The sequence below is a fragment of the Symphodus melops genome, assembly GCF_947650265.1.
Source record: "Symphodus melops genome assembly, chromosome: 14".
Taxonomy (NCBI): Eukaryota; Metazoa; Chordata; class Actinopteri; order Labriformes; family Labridae; genus Symphodus; species Symphodus melops.
Window position 1 is genome coordinate 13,507,183 of NC_136704.1, and position 26,429 is coordinate 13,533,611.

Sequence of the window (26,429 nt, forward strand, 5' to 3'; positions counted from 1 at the left end):
AATGGTTTTAAATTTTTTAGAGAGGCGCTTTAACACATCAAACTCAAACATGCATACACTGAGGATACATCTTTGCATAAACATGAAGTGCCAAGTTTTTTGTTTCTTCTGGTAACATGCCATTTTAAAAAGATTAAAACATTTACTCCTTTCAAAGTGAAGTCTTTAGCTTCTTGTCAATGCTGGTGGTGTAAATTGGCTTTAGTTTGTTTAATAATCACATAAATTCATTTCATTGTTTGTGCTGCATTTGACTGGTTTTACAGAATTCACTGATCACTGATGTTGCAAGAAAGCATTGCGTGTTTTAAATGACATCAGATCGTTTTGAAGCCTTTCAAGAGGAATGATAGAAGTTGTGTTGACAGCATCTTACTTTTCCAGACAGTTTGATGGAAGAATCCCAGTTCTTCTTCCTGGGAGCGATAGCTTAGCTGCACAGATTGCTCTTAGATCGAGGTGATGAATTGTAAAAGGCGAAGAATTGAAATATCGCTCTCTCTTTCTTTCTCCTTCCCTCGTTTGCTGTAGATTGCTGGGTGGGGTTGAGTTTCTGTAGATTGTCAGAGCAGAGGAGGCTGGCAGAGCAGACATTTGTCTCCCTCAAGGCCGCATGCTTTATCTCAATAAGCCTCCTATTGCAAAGTCTCCCTCCAGCTCCAGGAGAGTTGGAAAAAGCATTGGGGATTTGTGCACGTTTTTGTTCTTGTTCCTGTTGATGTGTAACTTCAAGTATATGCTTGTCAACTTACAAAGAAAGACTTCCAATAAAGTGAAAAGTTCAATTTAAAATGAAAATCCTGGAGAAATCATATCCACTTTAGGGATTATAGGTCACAGTTTACCATCTGTTGGCTATCTGTTGCATCTGTAGGCTTGTTCACTATGTTTCTCATTCTCTTAGCTTATTACCATTCTCACCTTTCCTCCTCTTTGCCTTATCATCCTCTGCCTCTCTTTCTGTAACGAATGATAACTTTGATTAAAGCAGCCTGGAACCACTGCATTGCATCTTTGCTTTTATTCATTTAATTGCCGTTCTAAAAATAGACCTGCAGTCACGTTGCTCCCGTGTTTACTTTGGGTTTTAATGAAACAAAACTGAAGAGAAAAAAATAACGAGGGTTTTAATTTAAATGAAACTTAATACAGAGGACATGTCCTCAGTGGTGGCTACGGCCCTGTTCAGTTCAATGTAGCCGGATTCTCTCGACCCTGTTGGTATAGTTTCCAAAAACAAAGTTTCCAGAGAGGGAAAATTCAATAAAAATACAATGGAATGAGAAAACAAGCAACATCCAGTGAGTGTTGCTGTGCCTTAGAGCAGAGAATCTGCCATTTTCAGCTCTCAGAAACCTGTGATTTAATATCAGTGTTTCTCTTCTCTTATATCAACCTTCAGTCCAATTACTGCATGCTTTCTTTCTCTGGCCTCATCTTTCTCCCTCACTGACAGATATGCTTTCTATTGACTGTTTGCTAAAAAACAATCTCGCAGGTCATGACAGCTAATCTTTTCCTTGCATGTCTCTCCCAAGAAATCATCTGTCTGCCGTAGATTCTTTTTTTCATTTTACTGCATGTTCTTCTGGTGTTTAATCACGTGTATTTATTTACACAGACTCAGTCATTGCACTCAACAGTTACTGTTTTATACCATAAAGGTAGTGAATAAATAGGTTGTTTACATGTTGCTGTATTTTTTTTCTTCCATAAAGTTGGAAGTTCCAGTTCTGATGCATGGACTGTGGAAAGTTTGCTACATGCCACCCTGTCCACACAAACCTTTAACTGTGTAGACTGACTTGTCTCTATACCAATCAGGATGATACCAAAGTTGAATAACAAAACATGCCACAACATTTTTTGGCTCAAAGCAATGGTCTTCTATTCTATATAACGGTGCTCGATACTGCGGATCCCCACTGTCCCTGGAAGTGCGTTAAAAATCCGACATTGCACACAGCCATGCACACTACAAACCCTAGCACTGGGACACCACACAATAGCCCCAACACCATCATACATTTGTATATATTTAAAACTTAAATGGTAAAATGTGCAATTTTAAACCATTTTCCATTTTGAAAGAAATCTCTTGACCCGCTTAACAGTGTCTCTTGAGCTCCCAGGGGTCCCCATTGTTCTACTCCAGCAAGTTTCCTCGTCACGCTAAAGTTTTAGAGTAACCAGTAAGAAACCTGAACCATTATTAAACTTATGCTGGATAATAACTTAGCCATTGAGCCCAGTAACATTATGATGAAGCCACTGTTAATCACTGACTATAGCTGCTGCATGCACTTATATTAGCTCATTTTATTCTTTAGTGTTAACTGTCTTCAATGTGATATGATCGCTGTGTTACATTCATTATTGCTAAGATTTAATTTGTCTGCAGAGAAATATGCTCACTGTGGAGCCTCAGGGCCTTTTTGTCACTTTATTAGCCAAGCTACTTAGCTAGCTATGCCAGGCATGATTGTGTTGACTAATCTGGTCCCTTACTGGCGAATATGTCACTTATTTTGTTTCTCTCTGAACCACAGTGTATACTGCGATAGTCTAAAACTATTAGGAAAAATAGCAACAACACAAAAGCATTGCAGAATAACATTTATCTGCGAGCACCTTGATGCGTAGTTCCAGACATTCACAATGATTAAGATGAATAAAACCTATCAGGTACACGAATATGTAAGTGTATGGTGAATGTTTGAGTCAATTAGATTTATTGATATGTTGTTGTGTGAATGTCTTGTATCCATTATTCGAAAAATTGCTATATTGTGATATTATCGTTATCATAGGCTAGAGACACACCCGTCTGGCTGTTAGCACGCATACAGCTGTGAAGTGAGTGTGAACGTTTTGATAAGCCTTCCTTTTATCAACTATTTTGTCTTACACTCAAAGAGCTGCCAAACATTCAGCAGCTTCCAATCTAATCAATGAAGAAAAAACATATCCAAACTGGCACACACAAATACAGAACAAAACAAATATACTGCACAATGTGCAAAAACAGAGCATTAAAAACAAAATAACAAAGGTACGGAAATATAAAAACATATAGGATCACCATGACACTGTTGCGTCTGTACAGTCATTCACTGCATGTCATGTATAATGTGCATAAGGGCACATTCATGTATGTTAGTGTTCTTGTTCATTTTATCTGATTACTTCTCACCCTGGGGTGTGCTCCCCATTAGCCAGGTCAAAGCCTGATTACAGCAGAATAGATTAGTGCTCTTTTTTTGTCACTTAGAAACCACTGTCGAGGAGGAGTTAGACCTCTAATACTCTTAATGTAAAGACTGAAAAGTAACGATATGTGGATTTTTGAAGCAAATGAGACAGAATAAGAGTTAGTTTTATTTGGGTTTCTGATAAAGCTCAGCCATACTAGACAGCCTTATCCTGAAGCAAATAATATAAAGCAGATGTTCAGGTTAAAATACCTGTTTCTCCAAGCAGAAGTTACTTAATGAGAATAACTGAAGCTGGTTTTAAAACATCACAAACACAGAACCAGATAAAAACTAGCCACTTGTTTTCTCACATTTTAAATTGGTTCCACAGTTAGAAAAAGACATACAAAGCCAGAACATTTATCTTTAATTACTAAGGTCTGCCTGCAGCAAATTAGTTGTCTGTAAATCACACATGGGTGGAAGAAATGTGAGCTCTTTCAGCAGTGTCTGGTTCATATTATTAATACTCAATATTTTTGCAGGAAGGTCTCCCAAAATCTACAGGGAGGATGATTATCAAAACATCACTGTCACATTAAAACCTGGTGAGTCTCCTAAGAAGACATAGAGGGACTGAGATGTAAAATGAAACTATAACCAGGTATATTGAGTCTCCTGTAGAGAGAGGTTTGTGTCCATCATCATGTTTTAGTTTTCTTATACACATTATTTGAGAAAAAATTAAGTTATTTTTTGTCTTTTTTTTTAAATAACAGAAATCTGCTTGCAAAGCCATCCTGAATGCATAAAAAGACGTGTATATTTATTCTTTAAAACCTACCTAAAGGGACAGAACTTTCATAACAGTTTAGCTCATGCATTCGTCAATGTTGGAAAGAAGGGGTAACTTTTCTGTCGTAAAAAAAGTATTTTCAATTTTTTAAAATATTTTAAATGTTGGCTTTTTTTGCCAGTGGACATTTCAAAAACTACAATCATATAAGCTCTCCGTCCAGATCACATACAGGCAGGGTAGAAGATGGAGAAAAAATAACAGACAAAACAGTTTTATTACAAAGTTTAGCTTTACTCTAACCCTGAAAAAGAATAGAAAGGCAGAGACTTCACTAAAGGAAGAAGGATATGATGTTTAATTAAATGATAGTAGAAGGCTGAAAGTAAAGCAAAGAGAGAGGGGAAAAAAACGCAGGAAGTTAGATAGGTGAAAAGACGAGAAAGAAAGGCAGCAACTGCAGTCAACCTTCACAGAAATCAATAACTCAAGCTAAGATGGAGACATCTGACACTGAGGAAACAAAGGGAAAGGGAGCAGAGAGATGGGGGAGATGGGAATACCAAGGAGAGAGAAGATAAAGCACTTAAGAGAAGATAAGGCGGGAGACAGACAGTGTGCAGTAGAGGTAGAATAAGATGGAGAAGGTTGCTGGGTCTTTGTGGGCTTTCATGGAGAAGCCCAGCGGGTTAGTGTCTGGCTCTGTGAGGTCGACCTCTTCACCTGCAGATCAACTGCAAACACAGAGCAGGCTAGTAGAGAAAGAGACTGGATTTGAGAGGAGTGTCAGAGGTTATTCTCCGTTCTCGTCTTCAAGACGCTGTGTATAGAACTGAAATGTATTCACTGTCTGAAGAGGCTCAAACTCTGTCTTTGACATTTACTTGAGAGTTTTTTTTTTTGTTTTTTTTTTTTAATGTGCTTTTTTTTAACTTCGGGGCAACAGCATTTTAATTTTTTGAAGTGTCAGTGACTCTCAATTATATAGTCACATTGTCAATGCTAAATCTCCACACAAGCTTTGAGTGTTTTAAATTAGCATTGTTATGAATAAAGCAAAAGAGTCAGAGGTTAAGGAAAAGGCAGATATTAGCTCTACTTGAACTATGTTGACAAACCATAGACTGTAAAAACTAATAGCCAAAGATACCCTGATCCACTATTTTGTCAACTGGAGTTTGGGACACTGGAGTTTGGTATTTTATAGTCCCCATGTTGTATTTTGGAGCTAGAAAAAAAGAGAGTGTTTGGCTGAAGAGTGACTCAGAGTTTACATGTCAAGTTAGCAAATCTTTACAGTCTGTTCCAATTATTGGCAAATGAACTATTGCAGTGGTGGGTTGGGATCCAAATGTGGGTTGCAGTGCTGTCTTTAGTGGGTATAAAATGTATGCCTGAAAGAAAACATGTTTGTTTTTTTTATTCAGTATCTTTTGTGGCATTTCCATTGACTAAAGCCGGGAAAGATTCCCAAATTACCGTCCAACTTTTTAGTACCCTTCTGTTGGGGTGCCAATGTATATCAATCCGACCCTCAGAGGTGGAGCTAAACACTGCAGTCAGTTGATTGATCGAAATTGTCACTTCCTGTGTGACAGCGGCAAACAAAACCCCACCGTGTTTGAATACACGTCCATCGTTTATTCGTCTGTATTTCTCCTCGTGGCACACAGCCTTCTCTGACACAACACTGGATTGTGTTTTGTAATAAAGAGCCACATGTCAGTGAAGAAGCAGATGAATGGCTGGATGTCTTCCATCGTTGGTTTTGTTTGTGTCGTGTTTTTCCCCGTTGTTGAATTTAACTTTGAGGTCCTATCAGCTTTATTTCTGTCTCCTGTTTCGGACAGCTCTGCCAAGTTTTTCTTTCTTTTCTTTTTTGTGTCATCGCTGCCTCTTTGACCCCAATGGAGTTGTTTATGATCTTCTGTGATTATGATGCATGCAGATGACAAGTCTGAGTGATATGCAGAGATTTGGTAGGTCAGCACTAACCGAGACGGGGGGGACACTAAATCTGACTTATGTTCATAAACACAAGGACATACACACAGTTGAGATCAGTGATGATAATTATGGTTGTTTATGGGCTTCAGCCTGGTTTGAGTGCATACTAGAGTGACAAAGTTGGATTATTGTGTCCTTTATCATGCAGACAAGCCAATTAGGAGTGCAACCATTAATATTAATTTTCTCTCCTTCCAGCTCTTCTTTCTGAGGACTTTTTCCGGATACACTCACTAATGACCTGTGAAGAGTTGTAGATTGGCGCAGAGATATGCGATAAGTGAATTTACTAGAGCAGAACATTGTGTTGAATGATGTGACCAACCTCGGAGCTGTCAGGGAGGTGGCTCGCGTTACGGGTGCTCTGAGGTAAAAAAAAAAAAAGAAAAGTTGAAATAATTCTTTATCCTGCCTCATCCATTCTGCCGTGCGTTGTGATGTAAACAGCAAGAAACCACAGGTCACAGTGAGCTGATTTTTGCCCCACTCTTCTTTCACCTCCTCCCTGCACCACATACAGTAAATGGAGGTTTGAAGGATTTGTTTGTTCGTACAGGTGGTTCGTAAAGTCATTCATATAAGGTTTCCTACTCTGTTTCTACATTTCAGATGTGATCCTTTGGAAGGATTAATAATCTTAATAATACACCATCATAGCACTTTAGACAACCGCAATCTTGTTAAATGGGTAAGATTGTGTATCAGATGGCATCACAACGACAAACACATTGAGGACTAAATTTGAGGTTCCTTGTTGCATTGGTGATGATTACATTTACACTGTAGAAGTCAGGGGGCAGAGGCCACCTGCTGCACAGCAGAGAGAAAAAAGGGGCGTGTCTTGGAGGGAAGAAAATGAGAATTGATTGCACCTGAGAGCGTGAGAGTGGCAAGAGGAACAAAGAGACAGACAGTGGACAAAAGAGAAAAAGGTGGAACGAGGTGAAACCACCTGTATGTTTTTTTGGAGATGCTAAGCTTTTGGAGGTTTTTTTTTTGTTGTTTTTTTTTGCCTTGTTTCTCTGGATTTTGAAAAAAAATCCCACTGGTTTCTAGTGGGATTGTTGGTGACAGGGATCTGCATGGATCAGTTCATGTTTGGATGACTGGGAGAAGACTAACCTGCCAACCTAACCTCTCTACCCTAAAAAAACCTGGGACAGGTGATATCTCCCCCCCCCCCCCCCTCTCTCTCTCTCTCTCTCCTACCTCACCTCCGGACTTCCCTGTTTTCCCAAACCCAGGCTCCCCTTCCTTTTCCCCACTATAAGATACAAACTCACTCACCCACACACACCCACTCAGCTCACACGCCCCTTTTTTCTTCATTAATATATTTTTTTCCTTTTGGAACTGACATAAACTTTGGACTGGATTTTTGAAGGGTTATTAACTCCAAGCGTTGGGACATCTTTTGTTATATGATGTTTTGATTTAAAAGTTACCCAAAATGAATGGTTTGTTTATCCTGAATTTGTGTTAATTTATTTCAACTTGATTTAATTTTGCTTCGTAGTCTGCTTTAATTTACTTAAATATAATGTATTGACAGACTTAGGGGGTCTGTCTGGTGACCAATTTAATATACCCCATAAGTTACGCTAGAAGCCCTTTAAGCGTCAAGGGAACGAAAGGAATGGTTTTAAACACAACTTCAGACCGGCATCAGGGCATGGGTGGTTTGCAAATAGAGTGGGTTTAAGAGCAGATTATGGTGACGATAATTAGACCAAAAAAATAACAACCGAGGGTCTTGGAGAATTCGAGTATATGTACATGCATAGAGCAGAGAAAGATGCCGCTGAGACCGACTGTTATAAGATTGAATGTGAGAAAAATGTGAGACCAGATATAAGAGAGGGGAGGGTAAAAAAGCCTGATAGAGATAGAGATCCAGATGTGCAAAAAAAAAGTAGAGAGACATAATAGTCGGAGAGATATAGACACAGAGGCCTCAGAGATTTAAAGAAAGAAGATAGAAAGGACAAGGTGGGGAGTGTGGAGTAGAGAGACGCCTAAATATGTTAGAGCCATCACAACGTAGACAATGGTTTCGGCTGAAGAAATGGAGAGGTTCTCAAAGTAAATTGATGGATGGGTGGCCTGGAGAGGAGGACGATTGAGACAATAGAAAGAGACAGGGGAGCAAGGCAAGTACACAGAGAACATACAAACACACAAGGACAAAGACAATACAAACACAATTTTCTCTTAGCTTCTCTAATAATTCAAACAAAAAAAACTGTAGAGATCCCAGACCATGACTTCTGTGTCTCTATTAGATCTCGATACAAACAAAGAGACTAGGAAGCTAAAAATAAGCAGCAGGTGCAGATGGGAGACAACATACTCTCTGCAAATCGTGGAGCAAATCATGACAACAGAGAATAGACATGGCACTCTGGTTGTCCTTTGTATGAGCTCTTTCCAAGATTGAATGTGTGCATGGGGAAAACTTTTGTCTTTGTCCAGAGCATTGGACAACAATGTGTAGTTTCTATTGAGACAAATGTTTTCCCTTTCTTTTCTTTCTAAATCATACAGAGGGCAGATGAACTGTTTATTGGGCTGCTGTGACTCAGTTAGAGTCGGTTGTCTTGAAGGTTATGGGTTCCATCACGGGCGTGTCCTCGGGCAAGACGCCAAACTCAATGTCGCTCCCACTGCCTCATCGGCAGTGTATGCATTAGAATTAGTTTATTCTGGTGAACACTTTACGTAGCAAGAACACAAGAAAAGCACTATACACGCATCATAACACACAAACATCCTCCACTCTAAAGAGTAACCATATCCTAAAGTGGAACCTCTGAGAATGAGAATGAGCACTCCACAAAAAAAACAGCCACAGCGTTTGGGCTCAAAACTTCCTCTTGCACCTTCACGACATAACTGACACCATCAATGTGTCACCACATCATTCCACCAAACCATGACAAAGCTGAGAAACAATCTCAAAGACACCCATGACTGTGTGTATTCATCTGTTCAACTGACTCCCTCGTCGAGTATAAAGTATAAATATCCGTTGTCATGAAGAAGCATGTAAAAAGTGACCAATTCTAATTATAACAAATATTCATTCTAATTTTAAACTCATTTAAATGTATAACATATTGAATTAACTGTTGGTTATGTATGCTTATTAAGTATAGTTACTTAATATACACATTTTACATTTTATGTACTAAAAGTTGCTAGACATAAACACAGAGATGTGTCCACACAAAGAGAGAGGATTGTGATGTCTCTTGAGGAGAAAGTGTTAGTCCTGTCAACGATAACTTGACTGAACAGCAGCCAGGAGATTCTCTTTATGGGGACAATAAACACCACAGGTCAAGAAGGCCAAACATACACACACATAAAACACACACAGGCTGAGTGTGTATTCAACACACACACACACACACACACACACACACACACACACACATCCACAGCTTCGTCCTGGAGTTTAAAAACAAAAGAAACAAAAAAAAAGATTACAATCCAATATTTCACTTCTCAGTTCAATTGTGCAGCATCAAAGTCTTCTTCAGTCCCCTACTGTGAAGAAATCTGACTCAGGAGATTTCATTGTCTGATGGAATTTGACAAAGTGATATTGACAATGCAGCTTATTTTCCCAGAATAAAGAGGAAAAGCTCATAGGACTTGTTGTGTATATATATATATATATAGTAATCAGCACTTCAGGGAAAGTGCTGAAGTAATATTTCTATATATCTCTCTCTGTGATCATGATATAGACACCAACATATCTCCACCTATCTCTCCACCTTGTTACTTTCTTGAGCCAGACTACATTATCCAGGCAGAGCAAAGAAAAATTACCTTTGTTTTTGAAAAGTAGTAATCCTTCACCCCACATTCTACCATTAAAAAAGCACTCAATCACATCAGCACGCACTGAGGCATCTCAAGTGTTGAGACAAATACTTACATACACAGTGACTCACTCGTTAGTATGCACTCGATCGATGTAAAAGCAACCCTAAGTGTGTTTGAGAAGACGTCTTAAATCACAGGTGTGATCTGTGACTCTCAGTCTCGAAGGCTTTTACCATCCAGCTGTTCAAAACGTGAGGAAAACAAATTTAATTCAGCATGCAGCTGCTTGCCGTCATTATAAATTAAATTAATGAGACAAAGGCCTCTTACAAGTAATGATTTAATAACCAGCTTAATAATGACACTAAACATTAGGGATGTGACAAAGGTAGAGTAACAGGCACAAAGCTATATCAAAGAAAGTTTATGGAGTTGTTCCTCTCTAGTTAGCTAAAATACATCTTGAAAATGAATCCCCTACTCTCGAGGCCTTTAAGGTCTATTGAGTCTAAGTGCAGGCTGATGGAAGAGCAAAAGTCTTGTCCTTTTAAAGACAAGAAAGTTTTTTGTTTTTTTTTATATGTACTTTGTGTTTGCGTCCATGTCTATTTGCTAGCACTGCAGATACCATGTTTGACCTCTGTGAAGGAATACTGAGCAGTACATGTTTGCAGATAGTTTCTTTATCAACATTAATTCAAGCATGATGACCCCCCCCCCCCCCCCCCCCATGTCTTCCAGGAAAGCTTTCTCCTTCTATTTCTCTCTGCACAAAAACCGAAACACTTCAAATCTTTGCCCACATCAACAGTTTACCTGTTTATATGCAGTATGTCTCAAAAGAGACTTAAAGGCAGGGTTGATCATTAGATACTAGATACACTTACTTAGATGTTGGTTAAAATAGTCTTTAGGTCCTGACAGACATTAATTATTTATGTGTGTTAAAAAGGAAAGAAGAAAATCTGCCATCTTTGCAGTTGTAAGCCGGTAAAAAGTTTGACCAATGTCTGCCATGAGGAACCAATCATGTCTCCCTGCTCGTTCTTTACCCCGTGCATGCACAAGCTCACACTCAAAGCATGAGCTGAGGTCTGTTTTTGGACCAGTGATGCTTGTGAATTTAAGTGAGGTGCGCAGTTTTTGAGTGCGCACATAGGGGACGGGGTGGGTGCAGACTGAGCCCTGAGGGAATGATACTTTGAAAATCATGCTAGTTTTCAAAAAAATTACCAACCCTACCTTTAATCAGTAAGGAGAAGTTTCCCTGTTTCTAATGAATGTTATTTATAGTAGTACGAGCTCTTTCCAAAAAACAAACTAAAGTTTTTGTTGTTTGTGTTTTTTTTTGTTTTCTCCACAGATGGGACCCCCTACACGTGGTGGGTGGGTCGAGGTAGTGAGAAGCACTTCTACTGGGGGGGCTCGGCACCCGGCATCCAGAAGTGTGCCTGCGGCATCAACAGAAACTGCACTGACCAAAAGTACGACTGCAACTGTGACGCCGACCACAAACAATGGTAAGACAGACTCTTCAAAAAAAGTTGATCAGGAGCACAAACACACAGTCATGTATTGATTGACTTCTCTCCAGTGATACTAGTTCTGCATTGACTTCAACTGAATTCAATTCAATTTAAATATATATATATATATATATATATATATATATATATATATATATATATTTACATCACATAATAGAAAGACAGACTAAATACACTATACTTGAGATATATAAAAAAGGTGAATACTGAAAGAATTTGCAGAAACAGTTTGCTGGGGAAAGTTTCCACTCTGCTGTAATGTGTGTGGTTCATACAGGAGCTTTCATACAGCTGCATCTGCACATCTGTTTGTTTGTTTCATGCCACAGTATATAACAGTATATATATATATATATATATACAGTATATAAAAAAAACAGAATTTTCTCTACTGTAGACTGAGATTGAACAAAAGATTAAAGACTATTGAACGCATCTTGATTATTCATTAATTGATTTTAAACGTCGCAACCCAGATCAAATGTATTAACTTGGATCATCAGTTCCCAACCTGAGGTTCTGGCCGCCCAAAGTACTGTACTTACCCTCTGTCATAAGATTATACCATCAGCAGAAGTTGTAATGGTCACTGCATCTTATGTTTCATAAGTACATATGCTCTTAGAGTTTTTTTTTTTTTTTTTTAAATGTGTATGACAGTCAAATAAAAAAATCAGAATTTGTGCATAACCTCTAAAAAGAACAGAACATCTTCACTGACAGATTTGAACATTGCACTATGACATCAACAAACCTTAAACAGTGAAATGTGTCAGGCCCACTGTGCTGATAGTAAAAATGTCGCTGCTGCTAATGCTAATGTTTTCATGAATCTGTCAGAGGACAGTCAGCCTTAGCTGGATGCTCTGATGAAGAGTCTGACTTCAAAGTGACTGAATGATGGATTCTACCATTCATGATGCATTTTTTTAAGAGGGATGTTTGCCTCCACAACCAACACTTTTGTGTTTCAAAGCTCTTTTAGTCAGCTGATGGATATTCTCATGAGATCAAACGCATCACTGTCTGTTTGTGCCTGTATGAGTGTGTATGTGTGTCTCAGCAAGAAGAAGGGACTTCATTTACTTTCATGTCTCTGTCCTGATCTCTCAAACTGATGAGATTACAAATAGGTCTCACTCTGTCTTGTTCTCTCAATTAATATGTTTTGCATCACTGTCTCATTTTTAGACTGAATGACTTTTTGAAATATTACCCTCATAACTCTATTTCCAGTCGTTACCCATCATTTTGGCAGCACATAGAAACACCATAACACCATGAATTGTATCCCAGTGTTTCACTTTCCAACTAAAGGGTATGCATGTGTTGTATTCAAAAACATTTTCACCATGAAGTCCTCAATTAATGAACATTCAATGTTTATAATGATTCCCGTGTAATGAGACAATAGTAGCTCATGTGATCAGAGGACAACAAAACATTGTTTCTTGTTTTTACATGATATTGGTAGTTTAAGGCATTTGATTGATTAGTTTTGTTTTTCTTTTGGTCAATTATTGATTATTGATTATCCATGTAGGCATCCCTCTCCTGTAACAGTTAATGCATGTCTGTGTCAGTTGCCATACATTTCATCCGTTCACATCTTAAAGAAAACAACAAAAAAAAAACCACTGCTTTTAGATCTTGTTTTATGCTCAGGTTCTTAACTCTGCCTGACTTTAATTGTTTTACTCTTGCTATTGTTTTAATGGTTTTATGGTACTCGTAGCACTTTGAGATTTTCTTTTAAATGTAAGGTGTGCTACAAATAAAATGTATTATTATTTAGACTGTATTATATAACATGTCATATTGTGTGATTTTATATGAAACATTAGTTATTCATTCATTTGAATATTAATCAAATGCGATTCATACAGCACACATGTAATCACAGTATTGTAAAACTGAGGACTTAATGCCACTTCTATGCTGTTACTGCAACATCTGGCACAGTTGTACTGTCAAATAGAAAACAAAAACACTATTCCACTACCTTTTTATTAACCTCACCTCTTCAGAATCACTGTTTAACAAATGTTTAGAGTATGAAACATATTATGAGTACTCCCTTAAAAACCAAAGGACTTACTCTAGAAAAGACATATTGGCTGTGTATCTTGTGCACATACAAAAAGAGGTTCCAAGCACTCAAAAGTTTTCAAGCACAAAGAAGAATAAATCAAAAAAGCCGTGTTAAACCAACATGTTTCTTTTGGCTCGTCTTACAGGAGAGAAGATTCGGGTCTCCTAATTCATAAAGAACACCTGCCAGTCAGCCAGGTTGCCGTGGGCGACACTAACAGACCAGGATCTGAAGCCAAGCTGACCGTTGGACCACTCCGTTGCCAAGGAGACAGTAAGTGATGAGTTAACCAATGACTTTGAGTAACTTGTAAAATATTTCAGGACCCAGGATAACAACATTTAGACCAATCAGCTAGGTTGTAAATGTGAGTACAGAGATTAACAGCGTAAACGGGATTACATTTTTTTTTTTTTTTATCATAGGTGTCTTTGAGTGGCAAGGGTTCCAAATGTTGGAAAATGAATGATTGAATCAGAGACAAACATGAAGCAAGTTAAGCGAGAAGATACATTTTATTGAAAACGTGCTGCAGCTGTACTGATAATTTATTGATAGTTACTGGTTCATTGGACAGATAATACAACAGAATACTTAACGATTTACAGAAAAAGAAATACATCCAATGAATGGTTGCCAAATTTGATTCAAACGTTAAACTGGATTTTCTTACTTAAAATTTTGTGTAACAGAAAATAGAGACCTGGTCCCTGGCAGTCCAGACTGTGGGACACTCAGGGTAATAGCTTGAAGACACCAAGGGATGCTCTAACACCACAAAAAGACAATTTACAGAGACAGGAGCAAAATCGCACTGTGCTTTAGAACAGTCTGATCTTATAACAATCTCAATTGAGAGAAACTCTGTGCATTAATGACTTTGTCCAAGTCAGAAGCTGAGAGTGGGGTCTCATTTTCAAGATCAGCTGGAGAGGAAGAACACTACAACCTTTCTTTGATGCCATGCCTATTAGTCCACCTTTGTCCACTTTGAAACAGTCATGGGGTGTGAAAAAGTTTTAAAGTAATTTTCAGTTATAAAATCCCCCGGGCAAAAAGCTGTCACATGAGCAGTGTTGAAGCAGCTGGGTTTATAAGGTGTGACAGTTCTTTTCTGTGGAAGAATTTATAAAGAAAATGAGACAGTGCTTACAATAAAGGTCACTAAGCTGTATAGTGTTGAAACGATAAAGTGCTCTCAGATGTCTGTTGAACCATTTGTTGTGTCGTAAATGCCACCACATTGCTACAGCAGGTGAAGTACAACTGCATGGACAATTAAACTCACAGTTTTAAAGAAGAAAGGCTGAATTCTCTTTTATCTTTGGTCCACAAAAGTTCAATTGTGAACTACCGAAGAACGGCCTCCTTCATGAAGGGCAGCAGCCTAAAACAATTGAATAAATAAAATGATAAGATAAGACAACATTCTGAACAATGTGCGACAACTAATGTTGGCAAGTCAAACAGCAACAACATTAGGAACATGAAGTAAATTGACAATTTCCACCAACAAATGCATTTGTAGTTCGAAAAAAGAAACACATCCCAACCTGCTGACAAATGTGCGCCACACATTTATTAATAATACACCTTCAGCTTGTGGAGAATATTTTCCTTTTTTATGTCTCAGAAGACTGATGTCTTCTGGTCACATTTGAAATAGTAATTTATATTATTGTTGGATTGTATTCTTATAGTAATAGTCATGCAGTAGGACTCTTCATTCCACCATAACAGATTTAAAAAGCAGAAATTCTTAACAGAATTACAGTAAAACAGGGAGTGGTGACAGATTGTTTTTTTCTATGTTTAAGTTTGAAAAGAACATTTTTCTGGTACACAGTGTATAACCATTCAGAGGAATGGTTCTTCCCTACTTTGTACTCATGTGTGTAACATGCGTGTGTGGCCAGATTAAATCTAAAGTCTATTCAAATCCCTTTTCCTTTTTTTTGTTTCATCTGATGACACAGCAGAAATACATGCAACACAGAGGGCACCTTAATCATTGCTGCTTGTCTCCCTGTGTCATCAGTGTTGGCACTCTGCTCTCTGTGGGACTTTGGATCACCTGGGGGACTCAAACTTGTCCTGCCCTTTCATTGTTTTTCACCTGTTCTCTTTCTTTCTGACTCTTGAACATTTGTTCACTCTGCCAGCAGTGTGTCAGTCCTGCATCAGTGTGTCAGTCATGTCAGTCCTGTATCACTGTGTCAGTCCTGTATCACTGTGTCAGTCCTGCAGTGTATCTGTATCAGTGTGTCAGTCCTGCATCAGTGTGTCAGTCCTGTATCACTGTGTCAGTCCTGCAGTGTATCTGTATCAGTGTGTCAGTCCTGCATCAGTGTGTCAGTCCTGTATCACTGTGTCAGTCCTGCAGTGTATCTGTATCAGTGTGTCAGTCCTGCAGTGAGCACTCTGCTGCTGTCAGCTTGCCATAAATGGATTGCATCACATTCTTCATCCATCTGTTATCCATGACTAAATGAAATATTTTTTTCATTCTGAGCTCTCAGCCAAACTCATAAAGTGAACTGGATAATGGACAACTTTATCTTAATGACGTAAAGCCACGCAAACTTGAGGTATAGCTTCCTGCAAGTGGATATTCAGGAGCTGCTTGACTGAAGCGATGATACATATCAAAACACACACTACCACATTTTTCATATACTGCAAACCAGGAGTGTTCGTAAGGCAATTTCATGATGCCTTGGGCTAATGATTTTTCATGTCAGGATACACCACTGTCCCACTTTACCCAAGCGACAACCTGAGTAAATGGCTCGTTTGTTTGTTCAGCATTTGTTATACAATGATTTACCTGTGGCTGGCAGTGCAAAGGAGTCTCGATTGCCATTGGTTTTTCTTCACAGAGAAGATGGAAAGCTAGTATGATGAGAAAGCTGTTATGTAAAGCTACCTGGTTCTTGTCAATCTCCTGCCAATTGGCCTCCCACCACATCTGATTGTGGATTAGAGGCCCTCTATGGTTTAGTAGCTAACACCAGCTAATTTCTTAGCCTTCGACATCGACTGTTTGTCATTTGCAGACTCCTCCCTCCTCCCCATCCGCTCCCTTTACTCAGAATATGTCTGTTTTTGAGATATCCTCTCCCTTTCTTTTTGTCTTCTGAAATAAATATTTTCAAACAATATAACAGGAAATAATCTGCTGTGTGAGGTTTAGTGTAAAGCGTTATCCTGAGGAGAGGAAAAGCAAACATGGATTTAATCTTTTGTGCAAGGCAGCACGATCATAACAATGATAATGCTTTGTTTATCATCTATTGACTTCTCATTTTTCATAGTAAAGGGAATAATTGAGCAGAGCTTTGCAGGCCCAGTGGACTGTAAGTGTAGTCATACAGTGGCTATTACCTATTGATTCTCAAACTCCTTAGGCACAGATTTGTTCTCCCTTTCTGTTTACTCATCCCAGACAGGAAGTGGCCTGCTTCTGTCGAGGGCACAAAACATGACAGAACACCTGCCCTGCACTCCTCACTGGTGCCACACTCATTATGTTCCTCTCATCAACAATATGGTGCCACTCTCACTAATGTGTACTCGTCACAGACCTGCAATGATCTAATGATCCATAACATCACATGCGTGTGTGTGCGGGTCTTTATACGTCGCAGTATGGCAGACACAATCACCGAAGATGAATCTTCTGTCACTTTACGGGCACATATTCTCTTCGTTTTATTACATTATCCACTGTATGTGAGAGTGTGAAGACAAACAGAGAATTATCATCCGTCAAACTGACCAACCAAATTAACAAACTAATTCTACAGTGGAGATCACATTAAGATCCCATTGAGACATATTTAACATATATTAAAAATGTCACACGTGAATAGGTACTCTATGAATGATTGATGTTTCTAATACTGGGCCAGAAGTTTTTAAGTAAGAGCAATGATGTTTGGCTACCATTTAATGGGTTTGCAGTGGGTATGCAAAGTATTCAGACCCCTTTAAATTGTTCACTCTTTGTTTCATTGCAGCCATTTGCTAAAGTCAAAAAAGTTCATTTTCTTTGTCATTAATGTACACTCGGCACCCCATCTTGGCAATGTAGAAATTTTTGCAAATTTATGAAAAGACCCAAAGCCTTATGGGTCCTTTTTGAAATAAGATGCATCACATTAAGATGTGTGCTGCTTTTTTTCCAAGTTATCATAAGACACATTTTTGGCCTCAAATAAAAAGTCTTGTAACAACTTTGCACCTGAAGTAGATTGAATAAAAGAAGTAGCAATTAGAGGGTTAAATTATGTTTCACAGCAAGTGTTTACCCCGTCAAACAGAAAAAATCGGAAATATCATGATTTCATTATGCAACATGACGTGAGGAGGAGGTAAGTAATGAGCAATTGAGGTGCTAAATAGAGTCCAGTGTGCCTGAAGCCCACAGTGTGCTGTGATATAAGCTTTTTTAATCTTTATTTCCATGCACTTTATGTGTGTCTTTTTGTTGTGTGTGTCTGAAAATCTTCTTGTTACTGACCTGTGATAGAGCAGTCAGTCACTTTTACCATCTGTGAGTATACTGGCTCATAACCCATCTGGTCAAGCATAGATACATGAATCATCTTGTTGGCTTCCAGACCCAAATTTCGGCTCAAACTGGACCTCACATCGTGTCAGCTGCTACAGTTCAGTGGGCGTGAGAGAATTTTTAATCTCGGTCCTCAGTGTGATCCAAAGGTCAGCAGCTGTTTTGCAACATGACGCATAAATATGTTGATTGGTCTAAGTTTAGCTTATTGGTTTATTTTGAAAGGGGCCAGGTGCAACAAAACTGTTGCTCAAGAGTTAGCTAAAATTCAATTCATAAAAACAGTATATCACATCACATATCACAAACACCATATTACTCAGTGATGTTCATGACAAGAAGTGAACTGTAAAAAGGATACGTAGGAGGAGGTCTTTGGTCTCCATGAAGGATTCTGTTGCATTGATCCCTGCACGAGTGTAAAACGTGGACTTTTCTGAGTGAAGGATGGTTCCTTTGCGATTGGTCCACACCAGGGCTGGGTAACTCACAATTAATGTGATCAGTCACATGAACGATTATTATCTGAACATCGATTGACTATAATCAGGTATTTCTGTGAGTAAAGCGTCTAACACATGGGTGGCTCTGTAACAGTAGTGACAGATGTCCACAAATAGATCGAACACACTGTGCTTAGCTGTGATGTCCATAGCACTGCACCACATAATGACAGAAGGATATCTAGATGAAGAAGTGATAACAGGAGGGGTTTTTTTTTTTTTTTTAGCATTTGAAATCAATGACACAGTTGACATGCTTTGTAATTTTATTCTGCTCATTTTTTTTTAAACATAAATGTCAAATGGCTAGATCTCACACAGCAGTTTATAGTTATATGTAATGACACTGTTTTCCAAGGCGTTAAGAGTTTAATGTGGTGTCTCAGTCAGTTAGTGAAGACAGTGATTTACTGGATCAGTTTCTGTAAGATTTGTTGGATAAACATTTCAATACGGGATGGTTAATGTGCCACAGAGCAGAGCCAATCAGCTGCATCTGTGGATCTGGCACAGGAGCAATCAGAGCTTGATGATTTGGCTTCCGTGTTTATTCCTCTACTGCTGTATCCTCTCCAACACAGTCTGTTCACCCCCAAGTTTTCTTCTTTCGTCCTGACATCATAGATCCTCTCTCTCCAAGCTCTCACTCTCATTTTTCTCACTTGTTCCCCCTACATCATTCTGAAGCATGACTCACCTACAGGCTGTCTTTTTTTATTTTCTTGCTCCCTTTGTCTTTCAACACTGTCTTTGTAAAACTTCTTTTTACTTTCTTGTTGAAAGCCCTTGAAGTCTCATTCAGTATTTTCCAAATACACATTGCAACAAATGTGACTTTTGGTGCTGGTGATGTGTTTGTTCGTTTCATCTGAAAGTGACAGAGTGTAAAAATAATGTTTACTTGTAACTTTTTCTCCAATGTGCTACGATTAACCACATGAAGAGTGCAAGTGAATGTGTCAGATGTGGAAACTCGGACTGTGTATTGTACACAGTTAATTGGAGTTTATCTGCTGTGACTTGTCTTCACCTATCGTGGATGCAAAATATATTGCAAAAAAAAAAAAAAAGTACAATGAAATCCAATTTTTAATTGGATTTTGTATTTAACTTTTTGTGAAAAACAAAAAAAGATCCATAACGAGTGCAATGCTTTGTGCCAACATTTTTTTAAGCATTAGAATCCCGTCATTTTAGAACATTGAAGTAGTGCTATTGTCAAGACCACACTAACTAAGACAAAGAAATACCCGAGAGCAGAGTGCACTGAGACCAAGACAAGGGTCCCTCACTTAGAGCGTAATACTGGGAAGCTGGTGGCCATAAACTGGAGATGTAAATCAAGTCATGAATAAGTTGAAGTTATTTCTTCTCTTAGAACCACAGTAATGATTTGGAAAAATTGCCTTTCAATGAGGGTCGGAATTGGACTTGATTTAAAATTGTGTGCCTATTCTGAGACAGATAAGACAAAACTTTCAAAAACTTGTCTCAGACCAGTCTTGAGACCAAGACCGATTTTGAGTACTACAACATTATCTTCAAGTATCTTCAAATGGTGCTGGGGATGGGTCAAAGCTGAGACAGAAACTGAAAGAACTTTGGACCTCCAGCTGAGTATATCTCCAAGAAATGCTCACAGTGACTTTATCTCCTTAGAAAACTCAGAAGTCTTCTTGTCAGTCAGTCACATTTTAGAGTTGGTATCCAAATCTATCAAATCTATTGTTGAGTGTGTCTTAATTTCCATCTCCCGGCCTGGTGTGGTCACCTGAGCTGTAGATTAAAGAATCAACTCTCTGATTGTGTCAACAGCAGGAAAAATTGTGGACAAACCATGAAAAACCTGCAGCTCCTCCTCCTCTCCCTCTTCATCTACTCTGCTGTCAGCTGCCCTTTGCATGACTTTACCCTCTTTTCTTCCCTCACTTCTTCAATATTCTGTCCGCTCACCCGTGTTTGGCCTCTTTCCGTCAAATCTGTCATCTCTATCCTTTCTTTCTTTCCTACACTTCAACTTCCTTGAGTGATCGGAGAGAGACGGAGACATGGCAATGTGAGGTGAAAGGGGACGGCAGAGAGTCACTTCATCAACCACAGTCTGATAACTCATCAGAAGCTGTTTAACATCCTTTGTCTTCATTAGTCGCTGCTGGTTTCACTTTATTTGAGTTGTCGAAAAATGCTGCAACACTTTGTCCACCTTAGTTTGTCCCCTTTCCATTCTTCATGTATGTCAAAATAAGGTTTCTATCTGTTATGATATACTTTCTGTTGAAGGTTCAGGATGTTTCAGTATATTTAAATCTCTACACAGAAAAAGAGTTAAAGGAGAAATTATTGTGAAACAAAATGAAACAAGTTTAAACACATGACTGAGATAAGTAAAAGTTTTATTTTGAAAAAAAAAAGATAGAATATTGGATAAATCACAATTTCTACAATTAGTTTATTCTGCAGCAGATCAGATCAGATTGTGTTCGCCAAAGTGCTAATGGAGAGTTCATTTCTCACAGATAACTACTGGAACGCTGCCTCCTTCACCACCCCGTCCTCCTACCTGCACTTTGCCACCTTCCAGGGTGAGACCAGCGCTGACATCTCCTTCTATTTCAAGACCAGCGCCCCCTACGGAGTCTTTCTGGAGAACCTGGGCAACACTGACTTCATCCGCTTGGAGCTCAAATGTAAGAAGTATATGTGTGTGTAATTCTCTCTTTTATCAGAGTCGGAGCTTAAATCCAGCTTAAATCTTTTACCACCCATATTTACTGACACGAGCAAACACACACTCCACCATAACATGAATCCCGGCACAGACACACAACAGCTGGTGAACTGCTGTCCTGATTATTCAGCACTACTTATTTGAGTTTTACGTATGCAATCATTATGTCCGTTATGGAGCTCCGTTTAACCAAATCGCTCATTTTCAGGCACGAGGAAACACAACCACCCCTCTGTCACTGACACACACAGACAGACCTGTTCCACTATCCCCTCTCTTTCTTATTTCTGAAAAAACATCCATTCGGATCGGAGCATTTAAATAGTTTGTCCCTGTTCAGTGTGCACCTGCACATTGTCGAATGCTGGAAAGGAACAATGTAGAGATGGCAACAGAAGAGAAGAGAAAGAAATGTTCAAATTCAAACAATGGAACTGTTTTTTTTTTTACCACATTATTCACATTCTCCAAGTCTTTTCAAGAGAATGATGACTGTCTTTTATTGTTGTAGGTTAGTGTGATCATCTTCCAGCAACATTCAGCATTGATGGAGCTGCTCTGATCAGGGATGTTAAAATCTTGGGCTATTTTCTAACCGCTGAGCTGCATTGTGAAGGTTCCTGGCAGTTCATGGTCGTGGGTACATGAATTACTGCATTTTATTTAGAATTCACAGGTGTTCAACATTTGACAAATGCTTCGTTTACCATTTCCTGCCAGAATGGCCTTCATGTTCTGTCAACGTGCCATCAAATCAACTTTACGAGCCACACCGACTGACATAGTGTCAGTTTGTGGACTCAACGTTCAATGAGCTAGTTATTCTCTGTTTCAGTTCTAAACATGCCGACAATTATTCTTGCAAAAACATGATGTGCTGACACTGTACTTCAAGTGCAGAGAGAAGTTTGCGAAAGGGTTGGTGTTTCCAAACTTGTACACAGAAATATACACTAAGTATATTGGCTGTCCATGCTGCACAGCAGGCCAGAGGAGATAGAAAGTGCGTGTGTTTCCCCGAGGCTTTCAAAATGCCCCTGCACCGATTTTCCTCTCCCCTCTCCCTCACTATGCTCTCACATTTTGCCCCACAGCGCACACACATCTCGAGTCCACACAAACACACGCTCACACACATAAACACACACATAATCTCTGCCCTCTTACTGCTGCAAAAGCTGTGTCTGCTGCAATCCAGTCAGGCCATGAAATGACCAGCAGTAGACTGGGATTGCATCACCATGCTGTTGCAGGAGCTCAAAGCGCAAACACACACTTCTTATACACACACAAGACCTTGTAAAAAACGCACACTATGGGACTGCAACAGACTCTTTTTTTATTGAAAGAATAAAAAGGCTTTTTTGTGATAGTCTTGCTCAAAAGGTCATAAACTATTTTGTTGTTTCACAATATTTCTAATAAATAGTCCTTTTTTATCTGTATTTACATGATAACAACCAGACAACCAGATAACAACCAACTTTGGGCACGTAGCTGTATTTTGTGTGATTTCTGAAAGTAACATTTGCTTTGATTTGGGTTTGAACCCACGTGAGGAACTCCTCGGGATTCTTTGAATTTTTAGCTCTCAATTGTTTTGTGTTACCAGAAAAGTGTTTGCTTTAGATCTTGACCGGGTATCAACAGCCGCAGGTTTTCTGTGGCATGTTAGTCAAAGTTTGCCTTGTTAAAAATGCCAGAAAGTTCCAGCAGTGTGAGGAGCCGAACACATCAAATGAGACGGACAACAGAGTTTAAAATAGAAAACAGAAAAGAAACACATATTATTATTACACACTGCACATGGGGAAGAACAAAGACATCCACAACCAATCTTTCACACAAAAACAGTACACACAATATACAGCCTTCACTATTCATCATTGTTTGATCGCACTGTGGCAAAATTTAGAACGCGGTACTTTCAGCCTTCATATTAATATATAAATAGAAAAAAACTCATGACGAGCATTGAAATTCTCTTCTCGATTTTTCCCTGGGGACAACATGCAAGTACGTCTAAATCACATCCACAAACACACCGAGTCACACTTAAGACATCTATCACAGCTATTCACTTGTGTAGCTACAGCTTTTGTTTGTTTGATGAGGCTCTGTCATGTCCTGCACAATTTATATTGCACACAGGCATTGTTTAAATCATTGTACTAAATCCAGTCAGAGGGCTTATTCTCAAGAGTGTCACTGTGGGTGCACACATTGGTTTTTACTTGTCTTTATGCTGCTGTGCATTGTGGGTTGTTGAATGTTCAAGCACACTATTAGATCGATCTTATTGTTTCATGCACTCGGCATTACAAGACGGGTTTTTGCAGCGACGATTTGTTTTTTACATCTCATCAAAGTGGACTTGATAAAGTCTGCAAAGAAAGTGAAGGAAGGAAGAGAGTAAAGAAGGAATGAATAATGGAGGTGACTCAGGTGAGGATGGGGATTGAGGGTAAAGTGACTGATAAGACTCATAAAGGATGGGTAAGTGAAAGGCTGAAAGCAGGCAGTAAATAAAGAACAAACAACAGAGTAAAACAAAGGATATCATCCACTTTATAGAGTGTAGACTCAAGTGAAGATGGATAAAAGAACAAGTAAACATGAGGACAAAAGAAATCAAGAGAGACAAAATAAAGGAAGGAAGAAACAGAAAAAGAAACAGGAACAATGTATGAGGTGTATAAATTGCAGGATGTGTAAATAAATTGAGCAAAAAGCAGAAAATAATAATAAAATCAATATGACATGGAGGAAAAAGGTGGGGCTTATTGATTTAAATAAAAGAAGAGTTAAAGTTAATTTCCCCGTTGACCACAGCCTCAAATAGTCCGCTCTATTATCTAAGCATAATGAAGCCATAATGAAGCAGGAACATAAAGAGCTTTGAAGTGGTTATTTATCATCTCCGTGACTGCTGCAAATAACCACCATCTGCCAGCGCACAACATATTTCATAGCTTTCATACTTTGGCCTTCCAGTAATTACAAACATCAAGAAGAGAGACACATTGGGCTTTGATTTGAAAACTGAAAATGTTCATTTCAATTCAGCAAACGTTATTTGTCCCCATGGGACAATAAAAAAAAAAAAAAAAAAGCAGCATGTAATAGCAGCAGTTCCTGGTTGCGCTTGACTGTTCGCTGTTCAGACCTGTGAGCAGTCATCTCTTGCAAAGCTGAAATCTATAGAAGCCAAATGAGTGTCCTTGAAACAAATGAGCCAATAAATGGGAATACGAGCGTTTGTATACCTGCAGAGGTGACTATGACAAAACAGGCAGATTTATGGGATTAGAAATAAACCCATAAAAGTTTAGAAAGTTGTTTTTTAATCAATCTTTTTTTTTTTCTGATTCAACCCATTTTTCTTCAGCTCCAAAAGTCATCTCCTTCTCCTTTGATGTTGGAAACGGACCCGTAGAGCTAACGCTCCACTCAGCCACGCCCCTCAATGACGACCAATGGCATCGCGTGACGGCTGAGCGAAACGTCAAAGAGGCGGTCCTTCGGCTGGATCAGACGCATACAGTGTCTCAGCTCGCTCCTGCACAGGGACACACACGGCTGGAGCTGTTCAGCCAGCTCTACGTGGGTAAGACACACACACACACACACACACACACACACACACACACACACACACACACACACACAAACACACACATGCAATTAGTTTGCATATAACCGCTATAACCCCTCATGCACCCATATTCTATTGCAACTATTCAACTACGTGAAGGAGGGACATTGAGCGAGACAAACAAATAACAATCATGAGGTAGCAGGCTCAGCCTTTACGCACATCACGTGTAAACATAAAAGGACTAGATTAACCACACACACACACACACACACACACACACACACACACACAAAGCCATTTGACTCATTTTATGATGCACATGGATGAGAACACACACACCTTCACAAACTCGCCAGCGGAAGTGATCACTCTTGGCTGGATGTGAGGGCGTGCGACTAAAGCACACCTTACTTTACATGGCTCTCTTTTTCACACACACTTATTCTGTATCAGCGATCACACTTATACTGACGATTCATCAAGACGAATAGTCTGTCCTTTAATGCGTCCTCTTCTCTCCTCAAGAACTCCTCTCAAGCTCATCAGAAGTTCAAACTTCAGAAGATCTGTCCACATTTGTCCCTTCGCACTCTTTTTCTTCATCCCTTTTTCTGCCTTCTGTGCTAAGCCATCAATACTCTCTAAACCAAACTCTGTGGCTAAAATATCTTTCAGGGATTTGCGGGTAGAAGGGAAAGTGCTGAGGCAGATATCGCAGTTCCTACTGTCTCAGGGAAAAAAAGGAGATTGTTCCAAATTCCAATCAGGCGTCCTGATGTGATAGCCTTCCCCTCCCTGATCCCCATTTGTAATATGATTTCATCGTTTCATCAGTTCTGCTGATTTGAACGCTGCTGAAACATCCCCACCTCATCATGTTCCAATTTGCCTCTCGGTGTATTTGTGCTTTCATTTAGTGGAATGGAACAGGGGGCGAAAAGGGTTGCATCGTGTGTCTCACAGCTGTGGAACGGGATAAAGGCTTTCGGAGACCCTCACCTCATTTACATGCTGGTCGAGCCTTAATGTTTTCAAACGACGGGACAGAAAGCTCCCCACCTGAGCCTTTGGTCCATAAACAGTGAACGAGAGTCCAGATCCTGGCAGACATCAAAATGTTTGATCAGATTTGTCCTCTTCCACTTCACAGTGTCTCTGTTTGATAGTGATTGGCTGTTGGAAAAAAAGATCAATTCTATACAGAGGTTTGATAATGACAAACATAATCTGTTTGCAGGGTTTCACATAAACACTCATGGCAGGGCAGTACAAAAAAGGAGCTTTATTTTTACAAGCCATAAACTCTCCAAAATGTATGAGAATATATCAGACACATGTCTCCAGCAAACATGACACATATGTTTTGGTCCTGCCCCCGCTTGGATGATTACCGGACAAACGTTCTCAATCACCTTTGCCAAGGCTTTAGACAGGTCTCTGACACCAGGCCCAGAAATAGCTATCTTTGAAGTAGTACCAGCTCACCGAATAATCAGCAGGAAAATAAAGGACTGTATTTCTTTCGCATATCTTTTAGCTCGCAGAAGAATACTATTA

The 26,429-nt window shown here is 39.2% G+C and overlaps 1 protein-coding gene across 2 annotated transcripts in view; it reads left to right on the forward strand.

Annotated features, from left to right (window-relative positions):
* The window catches only part of LOC306835013 (contactin-associated protein-like 2), a 195,939-nt gene that overhangs the window by 146,870 nt on the left and 22,640 nt on the right, over positions 1-26,429 (forward strand). For both annotated transcript variants that reach the window (XM_079361383.1, XM_079361384.1), the window contains exons 16-19: positions 11,195-11,351; positions 13,616-13,743; positions 21,063-21,233; positions 24,663-24,881. In XM_079361383.1, the coding sequence (XP_079217509.1) occupies positions 11,195-11,351; positions 13,616-13,743; positions 21,063-21,233; positions 24,663-24,881 (675 nt within the window). The remainder of the gene's footprint in view (positions 1-11,194; positions 11,352-13,615; positions 13,744-21,062; positions 21,234-24,662; positions 24,882-26,429) is intronic.